General features: G+C 38.9%; 1 protein-coding gene and 1 long non-coding RNA gene across 8 annotated transcripts in view; both read right to left on the reverse strand.

The window, feature by feature from the left end:
- LOC128627353 (uncharacterized) overlaps positions 1–13,236 on the reverse strand; it is a 36,324-nt gene extending 23,088 nt beyond the window's left edge. Inside the window, exon 1 of the long non-coding RNA XR_008391527.1 lies at positions 13,147–13,236. This is a non-coding gene — a long non-coding RNA (uncharacterized LOC128627353). The remainder of the gene's footprint in view (positions 1–13,146) is intronic.
- A 261-nt stretch (positions 13,237–13,497) lies between these two features.
- Positions 13,498–27,781, reverse strand: part of AKAP7 (A-kinase anchoring protein 7) — a 107,341-nt gene continuing 93,057 nt past the window's right edge. For 3 of the 7 annotated variants that reach the window (XM_053664801.1, XM_053664800.1, XM_037147886.2), the window contains one exon: positions 13,498–14,645. In XM_053664801.1, coding sequence (XP_053520776.1) covers positions 14,446–14,645 — 200 coding nt within the window. In that variant the 3' untranslated portion in view covers positions 13,498–14,445. Of the gene's footprint in view, positions 15,517–27,781 lie in introns of all 7 variants that reach the window. The other 4 variants (XM_037147887.2, XM_037147884.2, XR_008391525.1 and 1 more) reach the window with 3 other exon arrangements.

Raw genomic sequence — 27,781 nt, forward strand, 5'->3', positions numbered from 1 at the left:
TGCTTCTATTATGTTGTTTTAATAAGCATACAGCATATTATAACAGCTTCCAGTGTTTAATTTCTACCTTCAATTCTACAATCCCAGCTCTGTTTTTCCATAAGACTTAGGTTTCTCCGTCACGAACTCTACAATCACAATGATTTCAAGAACCCTGGTGCTTTAGCAAGTCTCATTTGTACTTCAAGTTTGTGTAACAGATCTTAGCCATAATATCTTTATTTCCCAATTTCTATTATAACCATCAGATACAAGAAATAATCCTCAGGAAAGGTTAGGAAAGCTATTTACTCCAACTGCTCTTACTTTAGCAAAACTGACTCCTAAGCATCTAATCAGAAATTTGGACCTCCTCCACAGGAAAATAAAATGAACACATGCCCACACACTTTGTACATAATTTCAGGAGGGTCATTGAGTCACTGAAATCTCTCAATAGGTCAGCTGAGCCTGTATATTAAGAACTGCTGTTTTAGGCTTGTTTAAGATTTTTTAATAGAGGATTCAAACACACCCAAGAGAAGAATAGACAGAGCAGTTTAATGAACCTCCTGGTACATATCACCCAACCCCAACATTCGTCATTTGTTCCAGGCCAATTCTGTGCTACTTTTATCTTAGTCTGTCCTTAAACCAAGCTAGACCACCGGATAACCATACATCTAAGATATATTACTGGCCCTTTCACCAAATGGCTCTTAGGCATGATTATGACTTTGGAATGCCTTGATGAATACTCAAGTGACCCCTAGAAAAATTTGCTTCTGTATTCCTTCAAATTCTTGTTGAGGAAGTTATTTCCTCCTAACCATTCCACCTTCTCCCAGAGCTCATTACTGGGAATTCTGACTCCTCCTAAACTCCTTTCCTGTGGTTATTTTATGAGTACTATGAATCCTAGAACTGATCATTTTTCACTAAAGTTTTTGTTGGTTGTTTAAATATTGGTCGCAATTGCAAGTGCTGCTTTTTAAATTACATTAAAACTCATTTCTGGAATAAAGGTTAATTTTCGGTATAATTGTCATGTATTTTGCCATTTTATTGAACTTTAAATTAATTCCTAGGATTTCTTTGTCTCATCTTTTGAGTTGTGTGTGTGTGATAATGTGCGGAGTGTGTGATACTGTCATCTGGAAACAAAAACACTGAGACTTCCTTTGTCTCAGATCTTTCTATGAGTCCAGTTTCACATCTCATGGAGCTGACCTGAAATGCCAGGGTGTTATTAAATAATAATGTTGATAAAGGACGACCATCTATCATATGTTTCTGATTGTAAAGGGAATATTTTTGCATTTCACCACTAAATAGAATCTAGGTTTTGATTTCAAATTGATGTGCTTTCTCATATTTAGGAATGTTCCTTTCATTTTTACTTCACAAAGAAATTTATTTTATTTAAATAAAAAATTAGGGGGTTCTCTCAAATACTTTTGTGACCTACTTAGAGATGAAAATAGTCCAGTCTTAAATTATTCATTAATGCTATGTTATTTCAGTAAGTTCACTGTTATTAGATGTAACCACCATTATATTCCCAGAAAAAAAAACCCGTTGTACATGGTAGGTTATTATTGTACATACTACTAAACCTTACTTGGTCTCTGGTTCATAATTTTTTACATGTGTATTGATAAGTGAGATTGGTCCATAGCCTCCAATCTGCATCTATTTGACTTTGGGGTTTATTTTATAAAATAAAGTGAACAATATTTAATCTTTTTTTCTATTCCAAATTCCAATAATCATCTGATTCTTGAAAGGGAGCAATACAGTTAACAATAAATTCCCGGTCAGAGCCTAGGGAGGAAGACGAGTAGCTTCCTCAATTTATTTCACATTTGTGTTTTGTGCAAATTTTTAAAAAAGATCTTAACAAATGGTTTTACTTTCTAACTTATTTTCCTTTTTGTTAAAATGCAAAGATCTAAACCATGCCCTTAAACTGGGTGAATTTTATAATAATAAGTTATTTTTTAACTTAAAGTGAAATGTGAGGGAGGAGGAACATAGAAGGAAATCAGAACTCTTGGACTGTCTAATGTTTAAAAAAAATTATGAGCTTTTATATTTAAATGTAGTTTGATGGGTTTACAGATATGTTAGTTTTCTTCTATGATGATAAGAAAAAACTGGGAAGGATGGCTGTTATTTTAAAAAGCTGTAATGAATTCTGCTATAAAAATCCAACGCTGTCTTGTGCTATGTCAATGGAAGCAGTATAGATTGGGATATGGGGTGGTCAAGCCTGCTCTGCTGTTTGTTAACTACTGTAGCATGAAAGAAATCTTAAATCTGGTGCTAAGTCCTAGTACTAATGCTTTGCAGTCTGTGCTAACATATATTATATTAAAATCTATGACAATCAAATCAAATCAAATCTATGGTGTATGGTATGTACTCAGTGATTGTGAATTCTATTTATTTATTCACATAATTTCCCTGTCCTATTGATGAACCCTGTTGTCAAAATATTCAGAAGCTGTAAAAGAGAAAAGGAAAGACTCACTGCTTTCCTTGGTAAACAAACTGTAAAGCACTCAGAGAAAAGGGACATCCTAACTTACTCTTTCCAGTGTTAATGCCAAATCTTGAAAAAGAAGATTGATAACCAGATTGGACATATAGCACAATTCTGAATGAAGTAAATTATAGTAACTGTGTTTCAGAATTTTATTTGCTGTCCCTGCTCATTATAGTAGAATCCAGGCCTTAAACATTACTCAAGGAGTCAGTAGAGAGACCTGAACCATGTAGAAGACCTTGGGAGCCATCTGAGGACTAGGCAGAGATCATCTTCAGCATCACCCAGCTCCTGAGGAAGTCCTGTTGCCAATTCAGTCTTCATAACTGAATTATTATAGAAAACATAAACCCGATAACAGACATAGAGGCTGTAAAAGCCTTGTGATATCTTTTTGGAAGGTTAACAAAGAAAATTCGGCCTCCCTAATATTTTTTTAACTAATACTAATAGGAAATAAGATTACTCAGTTCACCAAAGGGTCTTTTTATGCCAAGCACAGGCTTGACTAGGTCTAAGAATAAGATGAATTAAGATCAAACTTACTGGCCCAAGGATAAGAGCAAGCAAGGCCTACCAGAGACATGTATCCAAAAGTAGTAAGAAAGAGCATCTCTAGAAACGGAAAATCAGGGCAGATGGGCAGGAAGGGAGCATATGGTAGAAATGGGGGAAATTGTGGAGAAACTCAGTATACGTTCTTTAACTCATCACAAGATACAAATCTGTAATCCCCGGGCTGAAGGCCCCTCTTATAAATGACCTGAGTTTTGACAGTTCTGTTGGCTTGAGACTATGTAATCAATAACTGCATCTTACTATAGAGCCTACTGCAAACTCTGCCCACAGTGTATTAGTTTTGTAAAGACTAATAACTAACAAAACACTGTATGTCCTTCAAAACACAAACCATGTTAACAAATATTCCAGCTTCTCAGAGCGTCACACAGATATTTCGCAACATTCTCTGCTGCACTGCAGACTCAGAGGGTCTCTGGCATAATCTCACAGTTCTCAGCTGGTTTTGTGAGTCATGCAGTCTATCACTTTGACAACTAGGGTACCCGCTTCTACAGGCTTCCACTAGGTAAACCTCGGAATCTCCCTCCCTATAATCTGGTCATGGTTTACAATCGGCCCTTCACGTGGGGCCAATTCTTCCACATGTGCTCCATCCACATCCCACACCTCACCGAGTACCTCGACCAGTGAGAATCCCATCCCTTCTCTCTTTGAAGTCTTCCACTGCTGCCTCTCCATTCTGTCTTTCCTCATTAAAAACAAAACAAAACAAAACAAAACAAAACAAAACAAAAAAAGAATCGACCAATTGCCTATTTCCCTCTCTCCCTCATTTTCATAACCAAATTTCTCAAAATGGTGCCCATTTTCACCACCTCTGGCCACATCTCCTAGATGATCCCCCACCCACTCTGCGGTGCCTGCCACTTCACCGATCCTTCAAAAAGGCCTCACTCAAGTTCAGAAAGCTACTAGACCCAAAGGACAGTTTTGGACTGCGCCCGACACGTCCGGCAGTGATCACGCTCTCAGCCACATCCCACGTGATCCTCACGTTCGAATCATAGCGGCTCTTTCAGTTTCTTGAGGTCTAGATTTCATACTTGCTGTCCTTCCTTGAATTAAACCCCCTACTAAGGGAGCTTATCACCAACTTATGTCAAGTTTTCGTGCATAATTCTTTTGTTTGTTCCAAACCCCAGGGCCTAGCACACGAGGCAGTCACACATGTTTATTCCGGTCGCAGCGCTTCTAGCAGGAGTCATTATTCCAGGAGTATTTCTTTAAGCACCCCTTTCTTCACAGCTCTTCAATTTCTGAAAACCTACCACGTTAATTCCACATAAAATCTGAAGAAAAGTGTCCTTGCAGCAATTGAAAAAAGAATGGTGTTTACTCATGCCGGAATAACGCCAAAAAACAGTAGAGCTAAAAAAATCCCAGAGGTCATTCAATACCACCCACACTCCGCACGATCAGTGTTGGCCTGCTGTGGAGAACCCTGAAGTCTGGAACTGACTGCTTAAGGCCTGGTAGATACTGGGAGGCAGAGCTGAAGCTGGAACCCAGCTGCCCATCCGGGGCTGCTGGTTCCAATGTTCCAATGTAGCGGTGAGATTTTGATAAGGAACCACTGGGGCTGGGCTGGGCACAGACGTTGCATTTGCAGTCACTGTCCATCCCCCCCCCACCCCACCCCGCCGCCGCCGACTGCTTTGACTTGAAACTTGCTCAGACCCCAATTCTGCATGGAAAGGGGATTCCAGATGCGGAATCAGCCGGGTGTCACCCACAATACGAGACTTAGCGAAGAGGTCTAATTTGGCTGTTTGTTACTATTGGTTAGAAGTTTTCACCTCCAGGTTTTGCTGTTAAGCTGAGCAACACTGGTTTGTCTTCACTCCGGTCCTTCTGTGCAGTATAAGCATTATCACCAGAGTATAATTCACCCAGTCATTCGCCACTCATTTGCTCACTTCACAGCCCTCTTTTGAATGCTTTGTATTTGCAGGGTAGTGTGTTGGGTGCTATGGAGGATATGATGATGTGTGAGATGCAGTCTAGTCCTCAATAAACTTGGGGAAAAATGAGAGAAGAAAAGGCAATTGTGTGCTGCCGGATGCAAATAAGCACAAAATCCAAAGATCTGCAGGAAAAGAGTGAGACATAGAAGGGAGGGAATTCTAAGAAAGAAAGAAAAACTATGCACCAAATTTATTCACGCCGGAGGACCAGTTGTTCCCAAGTGCTGGGTTGTATTGGTGCTATGACCCGAGAGGGATCAACAAGAGTTTTTTAAACTATAGTGTAACAGAAAAGGCAGGACAAGACTAAGACTGAGTCTCAGCAAAACTATAATTCTCAATATGCAAACATTTATTCACAAACATTTGTTGGGATTCTGTGTATGCAAAGAGAAAGTTCCTGTCACTGACGGTCTCCCAGACGCCTGTGCAAGAGACAGCTGCGTGAAGCCAATGATTATAAGCATCTATCTGCTCAAGGTGTAACGACAACATGAAACAGGAGCATTCGCTGCTGCTTGGATGACAGCCAAACCTGTACAGCTCTGAGCGGGTCTTCATTACAAAATCCCTGAATTCAAAAGAAGGTAGCCCAGCCAGAAGAAATATGGTCGATTTGATTTGCCTGATGAGGCATAGGCCATGGTCTACTCCATTTTTAGTCTTCGGTCCAGTACTTTATCTCTTTCCCACATGAAAGACAAACCAGGGAAGGGTTCCCCAGTCTGCTCAGCACAGCAACGGTGAGATAAATGGGACTCATAGTTCAGTGTTCTGCTTGGTCATTGAATTACTCTGCTTCCTGAACACAAAGTAGTCCTAAGTTCAAACATGAAATTTTTCATAAGCAAACAGAGAACATGGTCAGCCACAAAGGAAATGTAACAGAATTTGTGACTGTAACAGATTTTAAAGAAAACCTTAAAAAGTACACAACTGAGCTCACTGGCAAACCTGAACAATTCAAATGGCCTTATATTAACAATTTGAATAAATCAAGCAAGTTTTCACATAGCGATTCTCTGGGCTCAAGTCCATCTTACCTATTCCCCACAGATCTGCTTCTTCATGGCAGCACACCATTCAAAATGCAGCAGCAAACCAGTTCACAATGCAGACTGTTCCCTAAAGGCTACCTCTCCCCACCCACAACACTTACAGCGTGAAGGTGTTTGTGTGTGTGTGTGTGTGTGTGTGTGTGTGAAGCATAGCTAGAAACAGAGGTTGCTGCTTCTACTTACTCAGCAGGTATTGAACTCTCCAGCTGCTAAATATGTTCATCTCAGTGGAAATTCCAAAGCACACTATTAATTCCCCACCTAAATAATAGTTTCCATCATATGAAAGAGCAGAACTCAGCAGCTTCAGAGCTTGTTACAGCATTACTATTTCCAGCATCATTACAACATTGTTACTTCAGTGTCATCTAAGCTTTCTAAACCTCTGAAGTAGTATAACTCAAACTGAAGTAGTTAATGGTTGGTGTGAAGCACCCGCTTTTCCCATTTTCTTGACTTTCAACTTGTTTCTCTTGCTTTTGAGCCACTGGTTTTAAATACACAAGTAGGAAGATACATAACCAGCAAAACACACAAATAATAGGATTTTTTGTTGTCCTATACCAAAAAGGTGTGTCTCACCACAAATTCTCTTAATTGTTCCTTCACTCTTCCTTCTTTAAAAAAGTAGCCAGAAAGTTCATATACAGGGGCCAGCACAAATAACGCCCACTTATTATTGTGAAATCTTTTGTTACAAAATCATTAACATGGAATTCTGTAATGTAACAATAGCACATCCAAATACACCATGTGACATTTTAAGTGAAATGTTCAAACTAAAACTATAAATTATCACACCCACATTATTCCCCCACCAACCACACTCAAACGGGGGATACTTCTGCCATATTCTGTATTATCAAGCTTTTAAATCTTACATTTTTGTTCTCTGAAAGGTAAAATTTAAAAATCTCACTATTGTTTTCACTTTAATGTAATCATTAGTGAGGTTTGTATCTTTGTGTATGATGTATAGTTTTGGTCAATCTATATCTTTTTCTGTGAACTACGTTTTTTGCCCATTGTGGGACTAAGATCTTTTCCCACGGCACTCCGAAGTGCTCAGAAAACTCATCAGCAGTGGGGCGTGGGCCCTCTGCTGCCCTTCAAGCCCAGAGAAGCCCCACCACCATTTCTCCCCCTGCAGCTGACCTCCAGGACAGCAGCAAGGGCTCACTTCCAACTTAGGCTGATGACACTCTAGCACTTCCACCAGAAATGGGGCAAAGGATTGCTCTACTCACAGATTCCCCAAACTTAAAGGGGGGAAGCGTCCTAGCATCCGCCAAACCAGAGCAAGACAGGGGAGGCATGGAGCACATGGTCCTGCCCACACTTGCCTCAGTAACCAACTCTCCTTCTTCCCCTTCCCGGGCCCAGGTTGGACGCTCTCACCTGGTCTGGGCAGAGGGGATGACAGCCTCATTCAGCCAGTCATCCTGCTGCGACCAGCCTGTTGGACAAACAGGACTAGTGACGGTACACAAACACAGCTTTATTTAGTTTCCCCTGTCTCTTAAACACTATTCTGCAGGGTATGCTTCCCCTTCACCAGGATAGTTTTACGGACTCTCACTAGGGATCTCTAGACACCTTCCGTAACTGGCGCTTAGTGTTTAATACTTACTGTATTTTTCTGTGTATAATGTGTACTTTTTGCCCAAATTTTTGAGGGAAAAATAAGGATGCGCATTATACATAGGTAGTACCAATTCCATAGCTATATAAATGCTTTTAATTCTTTTATTTATGCTTATGCATTAAAAGTATAACTCTAGAAAGCAATAATGATATACCTATGCAAAATAATACCCTGGAATAAAACAATCAGTTTTGTTTCTAAATAGAAATAAATAAAGAAAGAAATGAAATAAAAAATTAAAGTGAAAGACGCTTCCCTTGAAAGTTTGGGCTAAAAACATGGGTGCACACTATACACAGCAAACTACGGTACATCTCTACCCTTGAGAAGAATGCAGTCCTCCCTCTTCCCAGTCTGACCTCCATCCCTGCTGTCTCCCCCTTGTCCATCACAGCGACTCCACTGAGCCCCTTTCTCGGATCTGACCTGCTCTGTGTGAATCCTCCACGATCTGTAATGAATGCGATGCACTTATTTTCCTGTCTATCACGTCCCTTGATTTGAATGTCCATTGAACTTTGCTCTGTGTTTTCACATGTCACTTAAGTCAGGTGCCCCCTTCCTCCGGGCTTGGAGCCCTAAGGGAGCAGCTCTTTCCCATTCCTACAGCTGAACTCTTTCTGCCACGCCTCTGAGGGAAAATCAATATTGTCTGCATGTTAAGCCATTTCTATATTCCTAACATCTCGAATATTTCTTACATTAAAATATCCCTACATCTGTTTACTATAAACTTTTTCACTTAAGCATATGATGCAAAATATTTAACTTACATTTTTACAAAATGCAAGAGAAATAGCCTTGTTGCTATATGATTTAATAAGCATGTTCATATGATGTATTGTTTTAGAACTTGGAGGTCATCTTTTTTGCAATCTCTAATTCTGCCCAAAGAATTCTATCAAGAAATTTTTTTTCAACAATGACCTCACTACCAACACAATGGATCCATTCAGCCATTTTCCGAGTGCACCAACTAGGTGTTTTGATCCATAAACACGCAGACAGTTACATTTTCCTGTTTCCATCTGGTGCCTGACCGAGTGTGTACAGAGCCCTAGTGAGCACACCCTGTTTGAGACCTCGATTATTTCTTCATGCAGTGGGCACAAGAAGGAGCCTTTTTAACTCTTGTGTGCACTAGGAGAGCACCATTTAATAGTGTGCTCCCCACCTGGGGGTTATATTACCCCCCCATCTGGAGATTTGGAAAGTGGAGGTGGCATATTTAGGTGTCACAGTAAATGACATCTGCTACTGAAATTTAGTGTCTGGGGATCAGGAATGGTGACTTCCCACAACGCGGAGAACTGTCCCACACGATGGAGAAGTGTCCAGTTCAAAACACCAACTGTGCCCTTTGATGAAACTGATTTAGTGGAGTGTAGCCTGTATCAGTGAGGACTCTTAGTTGCAAACAACAGAATGAACTTTAGCTAGTTTAAGAGAAAATGGAACTTTAAAGGATAGTCAGTAGTTCACAGAATCCCCAGCGAGTGCAGAGAATCAGCCTGGATGGCCAGGCAGCAAAAATGCCCCATGACACCGCCAGCAGCGCCAGGGGAACCTTGTTGGCAGGTACTCCCCGTGCCAGCCTGCACCACCTGCAGGGGGTGGGGAACCCCAGAGAACACCTTCCCGGGAATGGACTGATCACAGGCAGGGTCTCCCTCTTGCTTGGTCTCTAAACTCCAGTGACAAAGAAAATGGAGAAGGTGAGTTCCTGGCCTGTAGCTCGGGGCCTCTATCCTGGGGGAGCAGGGATCACAAGGTAGGGAGTTCCCCCAACATAGGAAGGGTTTTCAAAAGATGCTGGGCAGTCACTAAGCATGACAAGTGTCCAGGAAATCATTAAAAGCCCTCATCACATTCCTCTCCACAAAGACACTTTCCAAGTGTGGACCTGATAAAAATAGCTTCCAAATTTGTCTTCCAGAATCTTAAAAAAACATACTCAGTGTCTCCCTACTTTGCACATTCATTCTATTTTCTCTACTTCCATTTCCATATCAGATGCTTTTCGGATGGAGCGCACATAGCACTTCTGCTTCTTTCCTCAGCACTGCAATGCCTATCCAGCCGTAAGACTCATTTCTTTGTCCTCTTAGCTCCCACACCTTCTACATCCCACCTAGTGTTTACAAAAATATTTTAAATTATGGGTAAGATAACATTCATGTGGTTTAAAAAAATAAGCGAAGAAACTACAGTGCTCTTTGGTTCAAAGACATACTCACGACGACACGGCGCCCACGCGTTTGTGGGCAGGAAGCGTAGGGCGGAATCCCGAGCGCCGCGCCAATCCGCGCTGCAGTTACTGAACAATGAGAGCGCCGTACACCCTACAGGTGCTTAAGCTGCCAGGACTGTGAGCAGAGGGGTCAGAAAATATAACACAAGTATACGGGACAGTGTCACAAGATACGGACTTTTCAAATATAATTTGAACCACTGAAGGGAAAGGAGCATTACTTTACTGGAAGCAATGAGTTGATTTTTCAGTTTTATTGTTCCTATCTTTGATGGGGCAATAGAACTTCAAGGCCTTCCACTGAGTGACTAATGATGGGATAGGTAGAGGAATAAATATTGCAGTTTACATCTTAAATGATCATTAAGTGGCCTGAATTTATCAGTTACATTTAATGCTGTAAATAAGGCATCTTGTGTATGTTACACTAGAGATATTAACACCTTCCCCCAGATCTCAAATTACCTTATTATTCCCCGAACATTGATCTGCGCTGTGAACAGTGAAGAGGAAAGAAGTGCTACGGACAGTGGCCCGCACCTGAACCCCACTGACTCAGGGCGGGCTGCTCTAATGCTCGGTTTTACTGCGAATGAAATAATACTGTGTTGCCTTGTCAGTGTGTGCAAGACCATCCAACTCACATCAGGACTTGAGAACTTTTTTTTTTTAAGTAGACTGCATTTATTTTCTTTTTAATGTGAATTCTCTCTACCTGGAAAAGACCCGAACTCAGGAATGCATCTACAATTTGTTCAAGATAAAACTATTGGGAATGAGACTTGAAAAGAATAAAAACAGTGGATGATGATAGAGTATTCTATTCATTCATCAGTTTACATTGGAGATACTATAGGTTTTCAGTCTTTAATGATAAAATGGAATAACTTATTAATTTGTTACATAATGTGGTAGCTGGTTCATGTATCTGTGATCAAGTGCAGAGGTGCAAACATCTAATTGGTCATACGCCTGAAATAACATCTAGAATACAAAGCCAAACGGCTTTAATACCTCCTTATGGGAACAGCTGGCTGCTGGGATGACTGGTACATTTGAGGTTTTGGAGTGAACAGTTTGAATCTTAAGTGTGCTCTTGATATAAATCTAGTATATCTCAAAGGCCTATAGTTAGTTTAGGCTTAGAAGATTAATACAATAATAATCTAAAATTCAGTAAAGTAGGACCAAGTTCAAAGCTGACGGAATCTTGTTCAGCTGTTGGAAATATTTTTTTTTATTCCTTAAAATATTCATATGGGCCCTGGCTGGTGTAGCTCAGTGGATTGAGCACAGGCTGTGAACCAGAGGGTCACTGGTTCGATTCCCATTCAGGGCACATGCCTGGGTGGCAGGCCAGGTCCCCAGTGGGGGGCAGGTGAGAGGCAGCCACACATTGATGTTTCTCTCCCTCTCTTTCTCCCTCTTTCTGAAAATAAATAAATAAAATCTTTGAAAATATATTCATATAGGATCTACTATTTTTTCAGTGACTAAAAATATTGAAATCTGGTTATAAATGTGAACATGTGCCATTGAGGTTTCCCTGCATGGAAGTGACACCAACACAATATGGCACGATATAAAGTCTTCTAGAATTCCTACTGTTGTTGACAACAGACTCACTGAGAGAGGCCCAGTTAAGAAGGCCTCACACCTGAGTAACTAGCTAGGACAGTGGCATCGGCACAAGCAGTGTCTCGGCATAGACACAAAGAGTCTGGAATCTTTGGAAATCACCCAGCCTAACTGTGTCACACAATAGGGAGCGGAAGCCCAAAAGAGTAAATTGGTTTGCTCAAGATCACTTACTCGTCAGAGGTAGACCCAGGTCTAGAAACCACAGTCTTCCCCTTGGACCAGACCAGTGCTCTTGCCCCAAGCACACAGCCTCAGGGTCAGGAGGCAAGCCTTCACAGCACACAGTGCCAAATGGGGACAACATATTCTGACTGTGTGACCCAACAAGCAATTGTTCTGTGACTCTGATTAATGGGGACAATGTCATTTTGACTATTTCAGAACCCTAACTTAGATTTTTAGAAATTCATGTCTTATTAGTTTTTTTTAATGGAACCATCAGCAAAATGTGCTTTATTGTGTACTATCCATGGTCTTTGTAAGCCTGTTTAAATGAAGATTTATTGATAAGAATTAGAATCTTTAACACCTAAATTAGATTATCTGGGTTCTTTTTTTCCAGTGCTATTATAGCAACTGACTTCTATCAAATATGTTCACAAAACTTCAAGGTTACAAGGAAGCTCCCTTAGTCAAAAGAAAGTGACTTTCCCTTTGTTACACATCCCAAAGTTGTGAAATATATTGTACCTGGTAGAGAGAGGAAGTGCATTGTGGAAAGAGTATGACTTTGAAGTAGAACAGATCCAAGTTTAAATTTAGACCTTTTATTGGCTTTATAAATAGCCATTTAGCTTTATAGCCATTTAACCATTTAGACCCCTGGTTTCTTAGTTTGTCATGTGTAAAACAGTACAGTAACTTCCTAACATGGTCACATAAAGGGAAGAAATGTAGTAACATGCCTAAATCACCTGGCACATAGCCAGGTATTTAACAAATGGAAGCTATGATTCTTAACTACAGTAACAGTATGACATGTAACCCTAGATCAAAAAATATGTACTACCTTACTTAGTCTTCCAAATTGTTTGAAACGACGGCAATAGCTCCTTGAGGACAAGATATTTATAGATGTATGCCAAGAAGGGCTTTCTCTGAAGTATTGTTAACTTAGGTTATGGGACAGTGGAAATAGCTCTGGAGCCCTGGCTGAACGGCTCCATCGGTTGGAGTGCACTCCACACACCAGAAGGTTGCAGGAGTGATCCCCAGTCAGGGCACATACCAGAGGCAACTGATCGATGTTTCTCTCTCACATCAATCTCTCTGTCTCTCTCCCCCTTCATCTCTAAAATCAATAAACATCTCCTCAAGTGAGGATTTAAAAAGAAAAGAAAATAGGTCTAGAACTTCAAGGTGGGGCCCTCAGTTGCAGTTCAGGTCCAGGTCCCTCACAGCAAGCAGTGTGGCTTGGTAACGCACTCAACCTCGAGTTTGTTTCCTCCTTTGAAAAACAAGGCAAGGCCCCCACATACCTCTGCTCACAAAGCCCTCTCCCACTGAACAGGGGTCTCCTGGTAAGCAGCTCCCAGGTCTTTGCATCCGAATGGACCTGCTCCTCTCATCTTTGCTACTAATGTCACTTTAGTGACACATCATTAGCAGTTGATGAGATGCTATTTATATTTTCTTTGCATTTAACCTTGTGTTGTTAATGCTCTGGGAAGCTGATTTGAAGCGATTAACAGTTTGAAGTTGAACATGATCTGACAACTGTGCTGTCTTAGCATAAGGATGAGAACCTCAGGTGAAAACATGCTGGAACCAGCACAACCCCCTTTAGAGCCAACAACTTCCCAGAGTGACAAAAAGTGAAAAAAAGCAACAAGGGAAAACAATACGTTTATTAAGAAGCATGAAAATGCAAAAACACATTTATAAATAAATGTAGTATAATTTACCCAGTGAAAAAATAGCTAAATTCCAGGAGTAAACTGGATTTTATATTTGAAATGATTACATATTTGATCTCTAATAATTTCCCCCTCCATCATAATCTCTTAGTAGCAGCATTTTACAATGATTGTAGAAAAAGCTGTTAACAATTATCATCATACAAGGGGAAAATTTTCAAGAATTTTCTTTAAAAATAATCCAGTGCAAACAAATTCAGATTACAAGGAATACAGTAAGACCTGGGCTTATCTTCAGAAAAGTAGAAAATAAAAATCCCAAACATTTATTCATTAAGAAATGAAAAGGCAAACTACATTTTGATCATTGAAAAATAATACATATGGCTATTATAAAACATTCTTAACCAGTGATAGCAATAATTACATTTATAAATGTTCATTCAAGTACTAGTATTCAATAAACATTCAAATTTCCATTAAAGTAACACCAGATACAGTCACGTGTGGGTGATACTTCTTTTTGATTTATTACTACAACAAAAATCATGTCAACAGGAAGCAAGCGACTCTTTAAACACTCTATTTTTTTAATCTGTAAATGATTTTCCATAGTCTGTATATTTTATCTGTGAGGACCCAAGGAACATTTTACAACAGCTAATTAAGAAGTCCTTTTTATAAAATAACCCTCGATACTAGAGAAACAAACATTCCCACACACATTTAGCTTTAAAAATAAAAATAACAGGGCAGAGTCAGTTTTCTTTGGCAAGAAGTTGTGAAATCCTTACCAAATGTTGGTGTGCTGTATAGTAAAGACACTATCAAAGCACTTCTTTGGCATTTACCAAAGAGCTATTTAATCAGCTGAAAACATTTCATAAACTATGGTACCATGATATTAAGGCAGACCTTATGTCAAAGTTGCACTGAATCAACATCATTTCCTTGATTACTGTTGTTAATGGGTCTTCCTTCAAAAAGCTCCCTTCTAATTTTGGCCTGAATCTCAGGCTTTAATAAAAGTTCTTTTATCTGTTTCACTTTGGACTTCAGAACCATTCTCTCTCGATGCAAAGCTTCCTTAATTAAGTCCCGGATTCCAATACGTCTCTTGCCTACAGAAAAAAAAATTTATGAAACATTTCATATACAAATGCCAATGAAAAACATTAAATGTGGCACACTGACTTATCAAAAGAGGATTAAAAAAAACCTTTAAAATGTTGCCCATGTTTTATAGAAAAGGTTGCATTTTGCCAAAAATATATTATTTACCGGAAACAAATTTGCTGTAAATAAAGATCACTCCATAGTGACAGCAGACATAGGACAAACACAAACATCATGGACTGACTATATGTCTAATCTCAACAGTAATTACTTTGAACTTAGCACTTGTTAGCTGTGTGTGCTGGCCTCAGATAAAGTAGTCAAATGTCCTGCTAAGCAATATAAACGGAAATATTCCAATTATGGTAAGGCCCTTCCACGGCCTTTGAGTCCATGAGGCATAACCCAAAGTCCCCTCTCCCCTGGCCATGGCTGAAGGCAAGTAAAAATTGGATCATTCTTCTTTCATAAATTAATTTCCTCTGCTAGTCCCAGCACTCCATTTTTCTTCTGTCTTGAGTTTCAGAAACGCAAACACATTGATCATGAAAGCATTAGGCAACCTCCACAGACGGGACAAGAGACACTTCAACAGCACGTTGCAAATCAGTCCATCGACTCAGCCGAGGGGGGCAGGGATGCTTCTCACGCAGTAGCGGGGCCTGCCTGCCTTTGGGTCTCATTTCCTGTCGTTGTCATTGTCAGTGCCATTCCTACCAGCCTCTTCCGTTTTCACAGAGTTCCCATCCCCTGGCTTGTTTTTGTTCTGTGTTTCTTCCAGATACTGCTGGACAGCCTTGAGCACTGCATTCTCCACCAGCCTCTTACTGAGCTTTACCAGTTCAGCATCATCAGGCTCACCTCCATTCTTATCACCTACATTCCACAACAGAGAAGAGAGGTCACTGAGATCATACTGCCACAGAAACCCAGCATGCATGGGCCGGCCAGTTCACTTAAAAAGGACAAATGCCCTTCAATCTGTTAAGTTAAATCTATAAATCAAAGAACACTGGCTTGGCTTTTCATGTGGAATTTGTAGACACAGAAGACTGTCTATTCCTGAAGACTTCAGGTTGAAAAGTAGTTCATAAGCCCCAATTTAAAAGTATTCTACCTGTAATGCTGAATTTTCCCATTTCTACGTGGAACTTTTGCTTTTCTCTCATCCAAGGCTAATTGCTGCTACTGAAGTTCATGTGCCCACCATCTGGAGCCGCAGACATGAATTCACCAACTAGATCTGTGTCTGCTTCTCCTTCTCCATTACCAGATGCCAGGGAATCAAGATTTCCCTATCAGCTAACTACTTTGGATCACTGATTTTATAGTGTTTGTCCTGTAGGTTGGTTGTTAACAAACTCTTAGCACTCCCATGAAGACAAAGACAGTTACTATGGCTAGGAACTGGTAAAAAAATAAGCTTGTAAAACTAATATTCTTTTTAATCTCAGTGCTATCACTAGAATTTATAAAATAGGAAACTTTTCAAGGAAGAGTTAGGCTTATGATAGTAAACAAGTAGATGTTGATATTTCATGGCCATTTTGTTTCCCTGCTAGCAATGATCAAGGTTTAATTACTCTCTTTATTTTACTGTAAAAGGGCCGGTTCTCATCTATTCTCATGCTATGCATTTCCCACTCACTCTCCTCCTTGTTTCCTTTCACTGAGGAAAAGCACAATGGAGCTCATCACTCATGTCCATTCAGTTTCTCAACTCTTTCCACTGAGCAGTGGACGCAGAAAGGCAGATGACTGGAGGCAAAGATATTTGAGCACCTAAATATCTTAAGCAAATACTAACAGACCTCAGAGGAGTTATAGACAGCAATACAATAATAGCAGGGGACTTTAATATTCCACTTTCAACAATAGATAGATCATCCAGACAGAAAACCAATAAGGAAACACTGGATTTGAACTATACTTTAGACCAAATAGAACTAACACACATACACAGAACATTCCATCCAACAGCACCATAATACACATTCTTCTCAAGTGCATATGAAATGTTCTCTAGGACAGACCATGTGTTAGGTCACAAAACAAGTCTCAGCAAATTTTAAAAGACTGAAATCCATACCAAGTATCTTTTCTGACCACAATGACATGAGACTAGAAATCAGTGTGATGAAAATTGGAAAACTGACAAATATGTAAAAATATATGTAAAAATTAAACGACACACTCCTAAACAACTAATGAGTCAAAATGCAATCAAAAAGAAAGTTAAAATATCTTGAAATAAACAAAAATGGAGACACACCATCAAAACTTATGGAATACAGCAGCAGCAGTGCTAAAAGGTAAGTTAAGAGCAATAAATGCGTGTATTAAGAAAAAAGTATAGTCAATAATATTATAATAACTTTATATTATAGTTACTAGACTTACTGTGGTGATTGCATCATAAAGTATATAAATGTCAAATCGCCACACTGTACCCCTGAATTTAATATAATATTTTATGTCAACTATACTTAAATTTAAAAATTAAAGAAAAAGATTTCAAGTTAATGGCCTAATTTTACATCTCAATGAACTAGAAAAACAAGAACTAAGCCCAAAGATGACAAAGAGCAGAAATAAATGAAATATAGATAGAAAAACAATTTTAAAATCAATAAAACTAAGAGTTTTTTAAAGACAAAATAAATAAAACCTTAGCTATACTTATCAATAAAAAAGATCAAGAACTAAAATAATAAAATTATAAGTAGAAGAGGACACATTATAACTGATACCACAGAAATACAAAGGATCATAAGAGATTACTATGAACAATTATATGCCAATAAATTAGACAACCTAGGAGAAATGGATAAATTCCTAGAACACACAACCTTCTCAGCTGAATCGTAAACAAATAGAAATCTAAACAGACCAATAACAGGTAAGATTTACTATTATCAGTAATTAAAAACTTCCCAATAAAGAAAAGCCCAGGGCAAGATGGGTTCATAGGTAAATTTTACCAAACATTTAAGGAAAATTAATGCCAAGCCTTTTCAAACTCTGCCAAAAAACTAGAGGAGAAAACACTCCCAAACTCATTTTATGAGGTCAACATTACCCTCATACCAAAGCCAGATAAGGACACCACAAGAAAAGAAAATTCTAGGCCAATATCCTCATAAATTTAAATATAAAAATTCTCAACAAAATACTAGTAAACCAAATGCAACAGAACATTAAAAGGGCCATACACCAAGATCAGGTAAGAAGTATTGATGGAATACAAGGATGATTCAACATATGCAAATCAATTAACATGATACACATTAACTCCAATGAAATAACAGAACTGTATTTTGGTCTAATCCTACTCTGCAGTCGCATAATCAGTGCTTCTGTGATTTCTCTTGGTCCACAACGAAGTATCCCTCTTACTTCAAACATTAAAAGATTTAAAACAGAAAAATCTTCCCATAGAAAGTTAATTTTCTTTTTTATGGCCAAGTAGTATTCCATTGTCTAAATGTGTCCCTTTGCAGTAGTATGGCTGCACCTGGAGAACACTATGCTGAGTGAAATAAGCCCATCAGAGACAGACAAATACCATATGATTTTACTCGTATGTGGAATGTAATGAACAAACTGAACTAATAAGCAAAACAGAGACAGACTCATACATAGAGAGCTGGACGACAGCTAAGGGTGCTGGAGTGTAAAGGGTGGAGGGGTGGAGCAAAAGAGAAAAAGGTCTCATGGACAAGGACAGCAGCAGCGTGGTGATTGTGGGAGGGGCTATAAGGGAACTAAATGATAATAGGCAAAAAGTACAAAGGAGATTAAGTCAAAAAAGGATTTAAAAAGTTATTTTTTTCTTTTAACTATTCTATTTGTTTATGCTTTTACTATTATCCCAAGTCAACTAAGCTCAATAAAAGATTGTAACCACCTTTGACTATCTCTCTCTTATCAACTCACTTAATCAAGTCTTATCTATGTGCACTTCTTCAATGCATCTGATACAACCTTTCTAGATTAATAGTTCTAAAATATCCCTTCTACTCTCCCTTGTCTTCACAAGAAAAATTAAATTTGTCTTGCAAGGCTTTCCAAAACTTACCTCTGACTATCACCCACCATTGCTACACTCCCATTGTCAGCTTCCAACATCTTCTCAGAAGCCTCCACACCATTCCCTATTTCTAGACGGCACTTCCTCCCTCTCATCAACTGAAATCCTACTCACGCCATAAAATCTTCCCTGACTAACCAGCTAAAAGTAATGAACTTCTACTTGATTCCAACAGCTCCGACTGCAAGTACAGTACATGGCCATTTGGCCATTCACTCAAATATTCACAGAGGACCTACTAGCTACACAGTTATTCTAGCCTATGGGGACACTGCAAAAAACAAAAATTAAGCCCATTAGTTCTCGTGATTTCTCACAAATTATAAGCATTATGTATTAATGCATTTATTAAAAAACTACTAATTCAAGTTTCTAAAGACACAGTAATCTTGAGTACAAAAACCATGTCCTAGGTTTCTCAATTATCTCCTACTCTGCTAATGCATGACACAGTTTACTGAACACAGGAAGGGCTCAACAAATATCACTCCATTAAGTGAACTGTTGATTAAAGTCCTTGCAGGCACTACAGCATTTTTAAAAATGTTTGTATCTTCCTATAAGGATAGCCCCCATGGCCAGAAATTTAGATTTAATATGAAACTTAAATCAAGAGCAAAGAACTCCAGAATAATTCAAATATCCACATAACAAATGTCCATCAACCTTGCTTGATGAACCTGATCACTATGCCAAAATATCCAGCCTAAGAGGCAAATACTAACTATTGGCTATAACAAACCAACATTAACCAACCAACAAAATAATAAAAAAATGTATAAATGAATCTTCCAGATCAGTACTAAATTCTAACTTCACCTTATGATTTCCACAAACATCCTTAGACTCTCAATGTTGGTGGACGGAAGAGTCTATCGGAAAGCTCAGAGCCCCACAAGAATGCAGCACATCAAGAAGTATGCACGTCTTCATTCAAATGTGTTCACGCTTTTAACAAACTTAATTCAACATCATTAAGGCAGTATCTTAAGTTAGAGTTATACTGTATTTTTCTCCTGCTCACTATTGAATAAAGGTATTTGTCTCCCACATTGACCTCTAAGATAAATAACCACATTCATTTTACCTGAAGCCTAGTTAGCAAGGTACACAAATTACCTTTTAATATTCTAACAAAAAAAAATACGTGAAAATATTCCCAGTAGTACATATCAAGAGTATGCACTAAACTCTTGATAAAAAACACATTTTCTGTCTACTTGGGTTAATATCATAACTACTTCAAATGACAGACTAACCTTTGTCTTTGGCACTATTATTTTATAAATCTCCCCAGAATATCTTTGATCAATTTATTAGGAGAATACTAAAAATATTTTGTTAAAGGTAGTGAAAAAATTCTGTTAAGTCCACTAAACACAGCACTGTCCCTAAAAAAGAAAACTTTTCCAAACAAACTTAAAGTAAGCAATTCCACTCTCTTAAGAGTTGAAACATCATTAATCTGTGGTATTATCCATAATTTTGTCTTTGTTTGTATCGCCTGATTTCTAATACCAACCCAGTGCAAAGATAAAATTTATTTTTGTGGTCAAAAACAAGAGAGTAAGTGAACTCCTTTGTGGTAGCAAAAATATTTTCTGCCCACTGAGGTGATTTAAGGCAACACAAATGCGGCTTGGCTGTTCTCAAGTACGATCTAACCCAGTGACTGCTGGGCTCCAGAAATCATCACCACCCCCCACTTACCACCAAGACACAGGTGCCTATTGGTCCTGACAAGAATAAGTCATGCTAATATTTTTAAAATGGGAACAAAAAAATCTTCCTTATAATGCCATGTAGGACTAAGGGGAAAAGTGCCACCATATTAACAGTTTTCACTTGTCCCAGTAAAAATCCCAGCTAATTATTTTGTGGATATCGACAAACTGATTCTACAATTTATATATTAAGGCAAAAAACAGAACATAATAGCCAAGACAATATTGAAAAAGAACAAAGCTGGAAGACCAACAGAACCGACTTCAATATTAACTATAAAACTATATTAAGACAGTTTGGTATTGGCAAAAGAACAGGCAAATATATCACTGGAACAGAACAGAGGGCCCCAAAATAGACCCACACAAATATAGTCAACTTATGTTAGGAAAAGGAATAAAAACAATACAATGAAGTAAAGATAGTCTCTTCAGCAAAAGGTATTAGAACAACTGGACATGCTCATGTGAAAAATAAACCTAAACACAGACCTTACACACTTCAAAAAAATTAACTCAAAATGAACAACAAACCAAAATATAAAATGCAAAACTATAAAACTTCTAGAAGATAACAGGAGAAAACTTAGATGACCTTGGGTATGGCTTGTGGGTATGTTCCTCAACAATGACTTTTTAGATGCAAGACCTAGAACATGATCCATGAAAGAAAAAATTAATAAGCTGAACTTCACTAAAATTAAACATTTTTGTTCTGTGGAAGACAGTGCCTAGATAGTGAGAATACAAGCCATAGAATGGGAGAAAATATTTACAAAAAATAGATTTCATAAAGGACTGTTATTCAAATATGTAGAGAAATCAAAATTAAACAACGAAATGACAACAACAAAAATAGACCAAAGAGCTCCAATGAAACAGAATAGAGAGCTCAGAAGTAAACCCACACCTCTATGGTCAATTAATCTGCGACCAAGGAGGCAAGAACATCCAATGGGGTAAAAACAGTCTTTCAATAAATGGCGATAGGAAAATTGGACAGATACATGCAAAAAAAAACAGAAAAGAAAAGAAACTAGACCTTCTTACACAAGATACAAGAATAAAATCAAAATGGATTAAACACTTAAATGTCAGACCTGAAACCAAGTAAATCCAAGGGGGTGAAAAACACAGGCAGTAAAACCTCAGACACTTCTTGTAGCGATGTTTTTTTCTGACATATCTACTTCAGCAAGGGAAGCAAAATTAAAAAAATAAACAAATGGGACTACATCAAACTAAAAAGCTTTTTTTTTTACATAGCAAGGGAAACCATCAACAAAATGAAGAGACAATCTGCTGAATGGAAGAAGATATTCGCCAATAATACATCTGATATGGGGTTAATATCCAAAATGTATAAACAACTCAGACAACACCAGGAAAGCAAACAACCCAATTAAAAGGTGGCAGAAGACCTAGATAGATAACTTCTCCAAAGAGGACATGGAGATGACCAACAGACATATGAAAGGATGCTCAATATCATTAATTATCAGAGAGATACAAATCAAGACCACAATGAGATATTACCCCACACCTGTCAGAATAGCTACCATCAATAAGTCAACAAATAAGAAGTGTTGATGAGGATGTGGAGAAAACAGAACCCTAGTGCACTATTGGTGGGATTGCAAATTGGTGCAGCCACTATGGAAAACAGTATGAAGGTTCCTCAATAAATTAAAAATGGAATTACCTTATGACCCAGCAATTCCACTTCTGGGTATATATCCAAAGAAATGCAAAACACTAACTCAAAAGAATATATGCACCCACATGTTTATTGCAGCATTATTTACAATAGCCAAGATATGGAAGCAACCCAAGTGTCCATCAATAGATACCTGGATAAAAAAATCTGTGGTACACTTATACAATGGAATATTACTCGGCCATAAAAAGAATGAAACGTTACCTTTTGCAACAGCATGGATGGACCTAGAAGGTATTATGCTAAGTGACAGAACCAATCTGAAATGGCTACATACTATATGATTCCAACCGTATGGCATTCTAGAAAAGGCAAAACTATGAAAATAGTAAAAAGATTAGGAGTTGCCAGGGTTTAGGGGAGGGGAAATGAATATGCAGAGCCCAGGGAATTTTTAGGGCAGTGAAAATACTCTGTTGGATGCCATAATGAAGGATACATGTCATTTGTACATTTGTCCAAACCCATGGAAGATACAACACCAAGAGTGAAGTATAATGTAACCTATGGACTTTGAGTCATTACAATATGTTGATGTAGGTTCATCAATTATTAGGGCTTCCCTTTTTCAGCCTGTAATATCAGTTCTCTTAGTCCAAACTATGATCCACATTGTTCCCCATACAATTTCTACCACAATGGTGTTGTTTCTTATTGGAAAACTTGGTGATGTAATGGAACTACTGGTGATGATATGACAGAACTTCGAAGATGTATGTAAGGAAGGAAATACATGACCTATATATGAGCTTGAAATCCAATTCTGCTATTTTCTATCTGCACAACATTGTTCACAATCTCTTCAATCCCAAGTATCCCTTCAATGGGCCACTAATGAGCATAACATACCCTGCATTGCTGTTGTAAGCATCAGAGGTAAGTTGTAAGAAGTGCCTCACATCATGCCTGGGACACAGTAAGCCTTCAAAATATGGTCGTTATTTTATCAGGAGGTTTTATACATGTTTTACAGTTAAGGAGAATGAGTTCAATGCCTAATAAATACCAATCATTAATTTAATCACTTTACTAAGTGTAACTCTGTTGCTGAAACCTATTTCCAAGGGGCATTGTGCTCACTATGGTTTGTTTTGATCACTTGTTTACCTTGTATTGTTTACAGATTCGTATGTGCTGTTCCACATCATAAACTATCTATATAAAGCACTATCTATATAAAGCTGTTCCTCCCTGAATTTTGATTCCTGTATTTGTTCAGGTTGAAATGTAAGGAGTTCTAATATCCCTGACTGTTTGCTCAGGACCACTGTATGTCCTTCAGTGCTGCCTCTGATGTGACAGTTGCAATTTGAACAGTGATAAAAGATGCAGACAATCCAAACACAAGTCCTGGTACAGAGAAGTAGCAACAGAAGTATAGCTATCACTGGAAAATTATTATCATTTCAAAGAAGAAATACAGTTTCAAACATGCCAGAAGGATCAATTTTCATGCAATCATGGTCTTTGGCAGAAAAATTAGGCTGGAAAATAAGCATTGTTTTGAATCTTAAAATTATTTGTTCAAGTAACTTATTATCTATTAGGAGACTTTTACATAACACTTAAACACATTACTAGCTGGAATTAGTTTTCCCTTGTTTGGCTAACACTCCTGCTCATGATAATATATACTTTTCTTTCCAGGCAGATATTCCAGGGTAGGAGTTGATTCAAGCAGAAACAAAGGTCACTTTCCTGCTCTAAAGGCAATGTTAACCAAGGAAGAACAGCAGCGTAAATGTTGCCAGCAACCTAATCTGGTTAAATAAATCATAATTGTAGATATCACTCTACCTCTTCTACAAGCAATAAGGACACACACACCCTGGTCAGAAGGTTCCACAGGCTCAGAAAATCCCCACGGTGCCAGGTCACTAATAGCAGTAACAGAAATGCCTTTTTCCATTCACTTAAATAACACTTCACATTTTTCAAAGTGCTTTCAGAAACATTATCTCATTTGGTCTTCAAAGAAAGCTTATGAGGTAAAATAAGTATTATTCTTCTCATATTACAAGTGAGAGCAATGAAACACAAGAGGTTACATAAATTGTCTAAGATCACACAGTAAAGTGAAGGGAATCAGCAGCTCTCACTCAAAATCAGGAAAATTGGTTCCTCCAAAGCACCCACCCCCAAGCGGACCCTTCACAGCTCTCCGGGGAGTGCACCTTCGTCCTGGGGAGATGGCGTATAGGTGTGAGAAACACCACTTAATTTAATGATTGGTTCACTGCAAAAGAGAAAAATTCAGGTTTCATTCTCAGGTTGAAATTTTTATACTAAATGGATACTGACTAATGCAGCACAACCCCTTTCTTCCACTTTCCTTCTTTCCTTTCTTCCACCCCTCCTTCCTTCTTTTCTCCCATCTTTCCTGCTATGCACATTCACTGGTACCCTCTACTTGTGAGAAGCACTGTTGCGATGAACACAGAAATGATCCCCACGTGCGCCCAACCTTCAAGACACCTGCAATTTAGTAGTGGCTTGTCTGAGTAACTGCAGAATTCAGTCTCATATAAAGTGACTGATGAGGAAAGAGGAAAGGGATGAGGCTGGAAATGTACACAGAGGGGAGACTATAAAGATTCCTGTAGGACATACTGGGCAGTCTGCACAACATTTATTTATCTGGAGCCCCTATTATGGTCAAATTATGCTTCCACATTCTGTGATATACACAAATTATTAAGGCTTCTCTTTAGGGAAATACTTATTTCAAACCATGAGGTATAATGTTAAAGAAAATTAGATTTTTCAGAGCACAGCTAATATTTTAAAATGGAAGCTTGGGTCTCAGAACATTGCTACTATTTTTAGGAAAATATCAGATACACCACTAGCCAGTGATTTTGCTTCATTTTGTTTTAGGTTCAGTGAAAATAACCAGTCATTAAGCTTAGTGAGAGACACTAAAATATAACTACAGTGTAATCATGAGCATCATAAATACTTTAAATATCATAGGATGGAAGAAATTGTACTTTTAAAAATTATTCAAAACATAGCTCTCTCTAACTCAGCTGCTTAATCCTAAACCAAACCCTTTTTGGATAAGCATGTAGAATGTATTTTATACCACATAAATTTCAATCTATTTATTCAATCAGCCAACACATAAAACTGGTTAAAATGCCAGTGATTATTTTCTTTGATGGCTTCCAAAACCTAATTTTTAAAGTCTGACCATGAAAAGCCAGGTGCATAGGACCATTTGGTCAGTGTATTTGCCTTGTGAATACTGAGCAATCTGTGGACCGATTTTACTGGGTTTTATAAAAGCCATAGTAATGGATCAAATAAAGAATGTGTAATGCTTCAGTTAAAAAACTATGTAATGCTGCCCTGGCTGGTATATGTAGCTCAGTGGATTGAGCGCGGGCCTGCGAACCAGAGGATTGTGGTTCCTTGTCGGGGCACATGCCTGGGTTGCAAGCCGGTTCCCAGCAGGGACTGCACAAGAGGCAACCATACATTGATATTTCTCTCCCTCTCTCCTTCCCTTCACCTCTAAAGATAAATAAATAAAATCTTTAAAAAAAACCTATGTAATAATGCTAAAGAAAACTTAAGGATAATTAACCATTAAAATGATACTAAGAGAAAACTTAAAATTTTAAGTCATCCATAGCCATGAATGTAAACTGAAAAAAATACCATACGATCTCTCTTATAAGTGAAATCTAATGAACAAAATAAACTAACGAACAGAACAAGAGGAACAGAAACCTGGCACAGACAGACAGCTGTCTCAATGCAGGGGGGAGGAGCAGGCTGGTTGAAAGAAGGTGAAGGAATTAGCCAAAGAACACAGATGCACAACCCATGGACATGGACAACAGTGTGGGGACTGCCTGAGGGAGTGGGAAGAACTAGAAAGACGGGGGGAAATAGGGAAAAATTGGTAGAACTGTAATAGCGTAAACAATAAAATGTAATTTAAAAAAAAGAGAAGATGGAGGCATAGGTGAGCACAGCTTTCCTCTTCTTGCAACCACATCCAAATTACAACTAAACTATACAACAACCACCATTTGGAACCATCAGAAATCGAGTCGAATGGAAGTCTGACAACTACAGAATTAAAGAAATGACATCCATCCAGACTGGCAGGAGGGTCGAAGACATAGAGACACAGAACAGGCTAGTTCCACACCCATGTGTGGTGGATAAAAATCTGGGAGAGATATCTCGGGAGTGAGGAGTCCCTTACCCACATTAGACCCCTAGCCCAGGGTTTCAGTGCCAGGAATATAAGTCTCCATAACCTCTGGCTGCAAAAACTAGCAAGGATTGAGTTGGTGAAAAACTTGTGGAGTCCCAAGCAGTTCCTCTTAAAGAACCTACACACAAACTCACCGACTCAGACTCCCTCCCTCTGAGCTCCATCTCTGGGGTAGCAGCTCCAAAGGCACTAGTGGCATATGGGAAGGAACAGAAGTGTCTGGTATCGAGGCAAGAGCTATGGAATAGCTTTTTCTCAGACAGAAAGGCAGGCAGAAGCCACTCTCTTTTCTGAACCATCCCCCCACAGAGCCACAGAGCCACCATGCAGGTGCCATATCAGAGTCTCTATCAACCTGGCTAACACAGTTTGCCCCACCCAAAAAATTCCCTGAGGCTCCACCCTAGCCATCTTATGGGCCCACTCAAGCTGTTAACCCTGGCTTTTCCATATGAATGGCTGTCTTGGCTCATGCTTCACAACTTCTGAAATTATATCAATCCAGCAATAGCCGGCCTCAGCAAACCCCCAGCAAACCCCCAGCCCGAATACCTCTTGCTAAGTGGCCCCAGGCCTGGCACTAGCAGCAGCCAACCTAAATTCACAGCTTGGGTTTTCCTGGGAATCTCCAAGCCCAGTACAAGTAGCAGCCATCTCAGACTGCTTCACGGCTCAGGCATTGTGGGCCCAAGCAGAATACAGAAGGTGGCTGACCTTGGCCTTTACCACTAGGAAACCACAGAGCCTGTACATCCAGTGGACAGCTACAGACCACATCAGAACACCACCACTCTTCCCATAAACAGTGGATCTTCCACGGAGGGTAGAGGCTGATGGTCAGTGGTCATAGCCAGTCCTTGTGGCTGACTGGCTTGGGTAAATCCTTCCTATTGACCTGCCGACAGCAATCAAGGCTCAACTAACTATAAGACAATATTATACTCAGCACACATGAAGGTTGTAGCCCAAGTACCCAGCTTGGGTAATAGAAGAGGCTATGCCACTGGACCCTACAGGACACCTACTACTGTGGGTCACACTACTAAGACAGGGAGTCACAGCAGCTCAACTAATATACAGAAAGAAACACTTTCTTTGCCAAAATGAGGAGACAAAGAAGGATGGCCCAAATGAAAGAAATAACAGAGATAGCAGTCTATCAGACACAGAGTTCAAAACACTGGTTATAAGGATGCTCAAGGAACCTAGTAAGGGCTTCAACAACATAAAAAAGACCCAGTCAGAAACAAAGAATATACTAATTGAAATAACAATTTACAGGAAAACAACAGTGCAGTGTATGAACCCAAGAATCAAATCAATCATTTGGAACATAACGAAGAAATAAAACAACCGATCAGAATAACAAGAAGAAAAAA

Source organism: Artibeus jamaicensis, unplaced genomic scaffold (genome assembly GCF_021234435.1).
Source record: "Artibeus jamaicensis isolate MK-2021 breed Jamaican fruit bat unplaced genomic scaffold, CSHL_Jam_final contig_387, whole genome shotgun sequence".
NCBI classification, from domain to species: domain Eukaryota; kingdom Metazoa; phylum Chordata; class Mammalia; order Chiroptera; family Phyllostomidae; genus Artibeus; species Artibeus jamaicensis.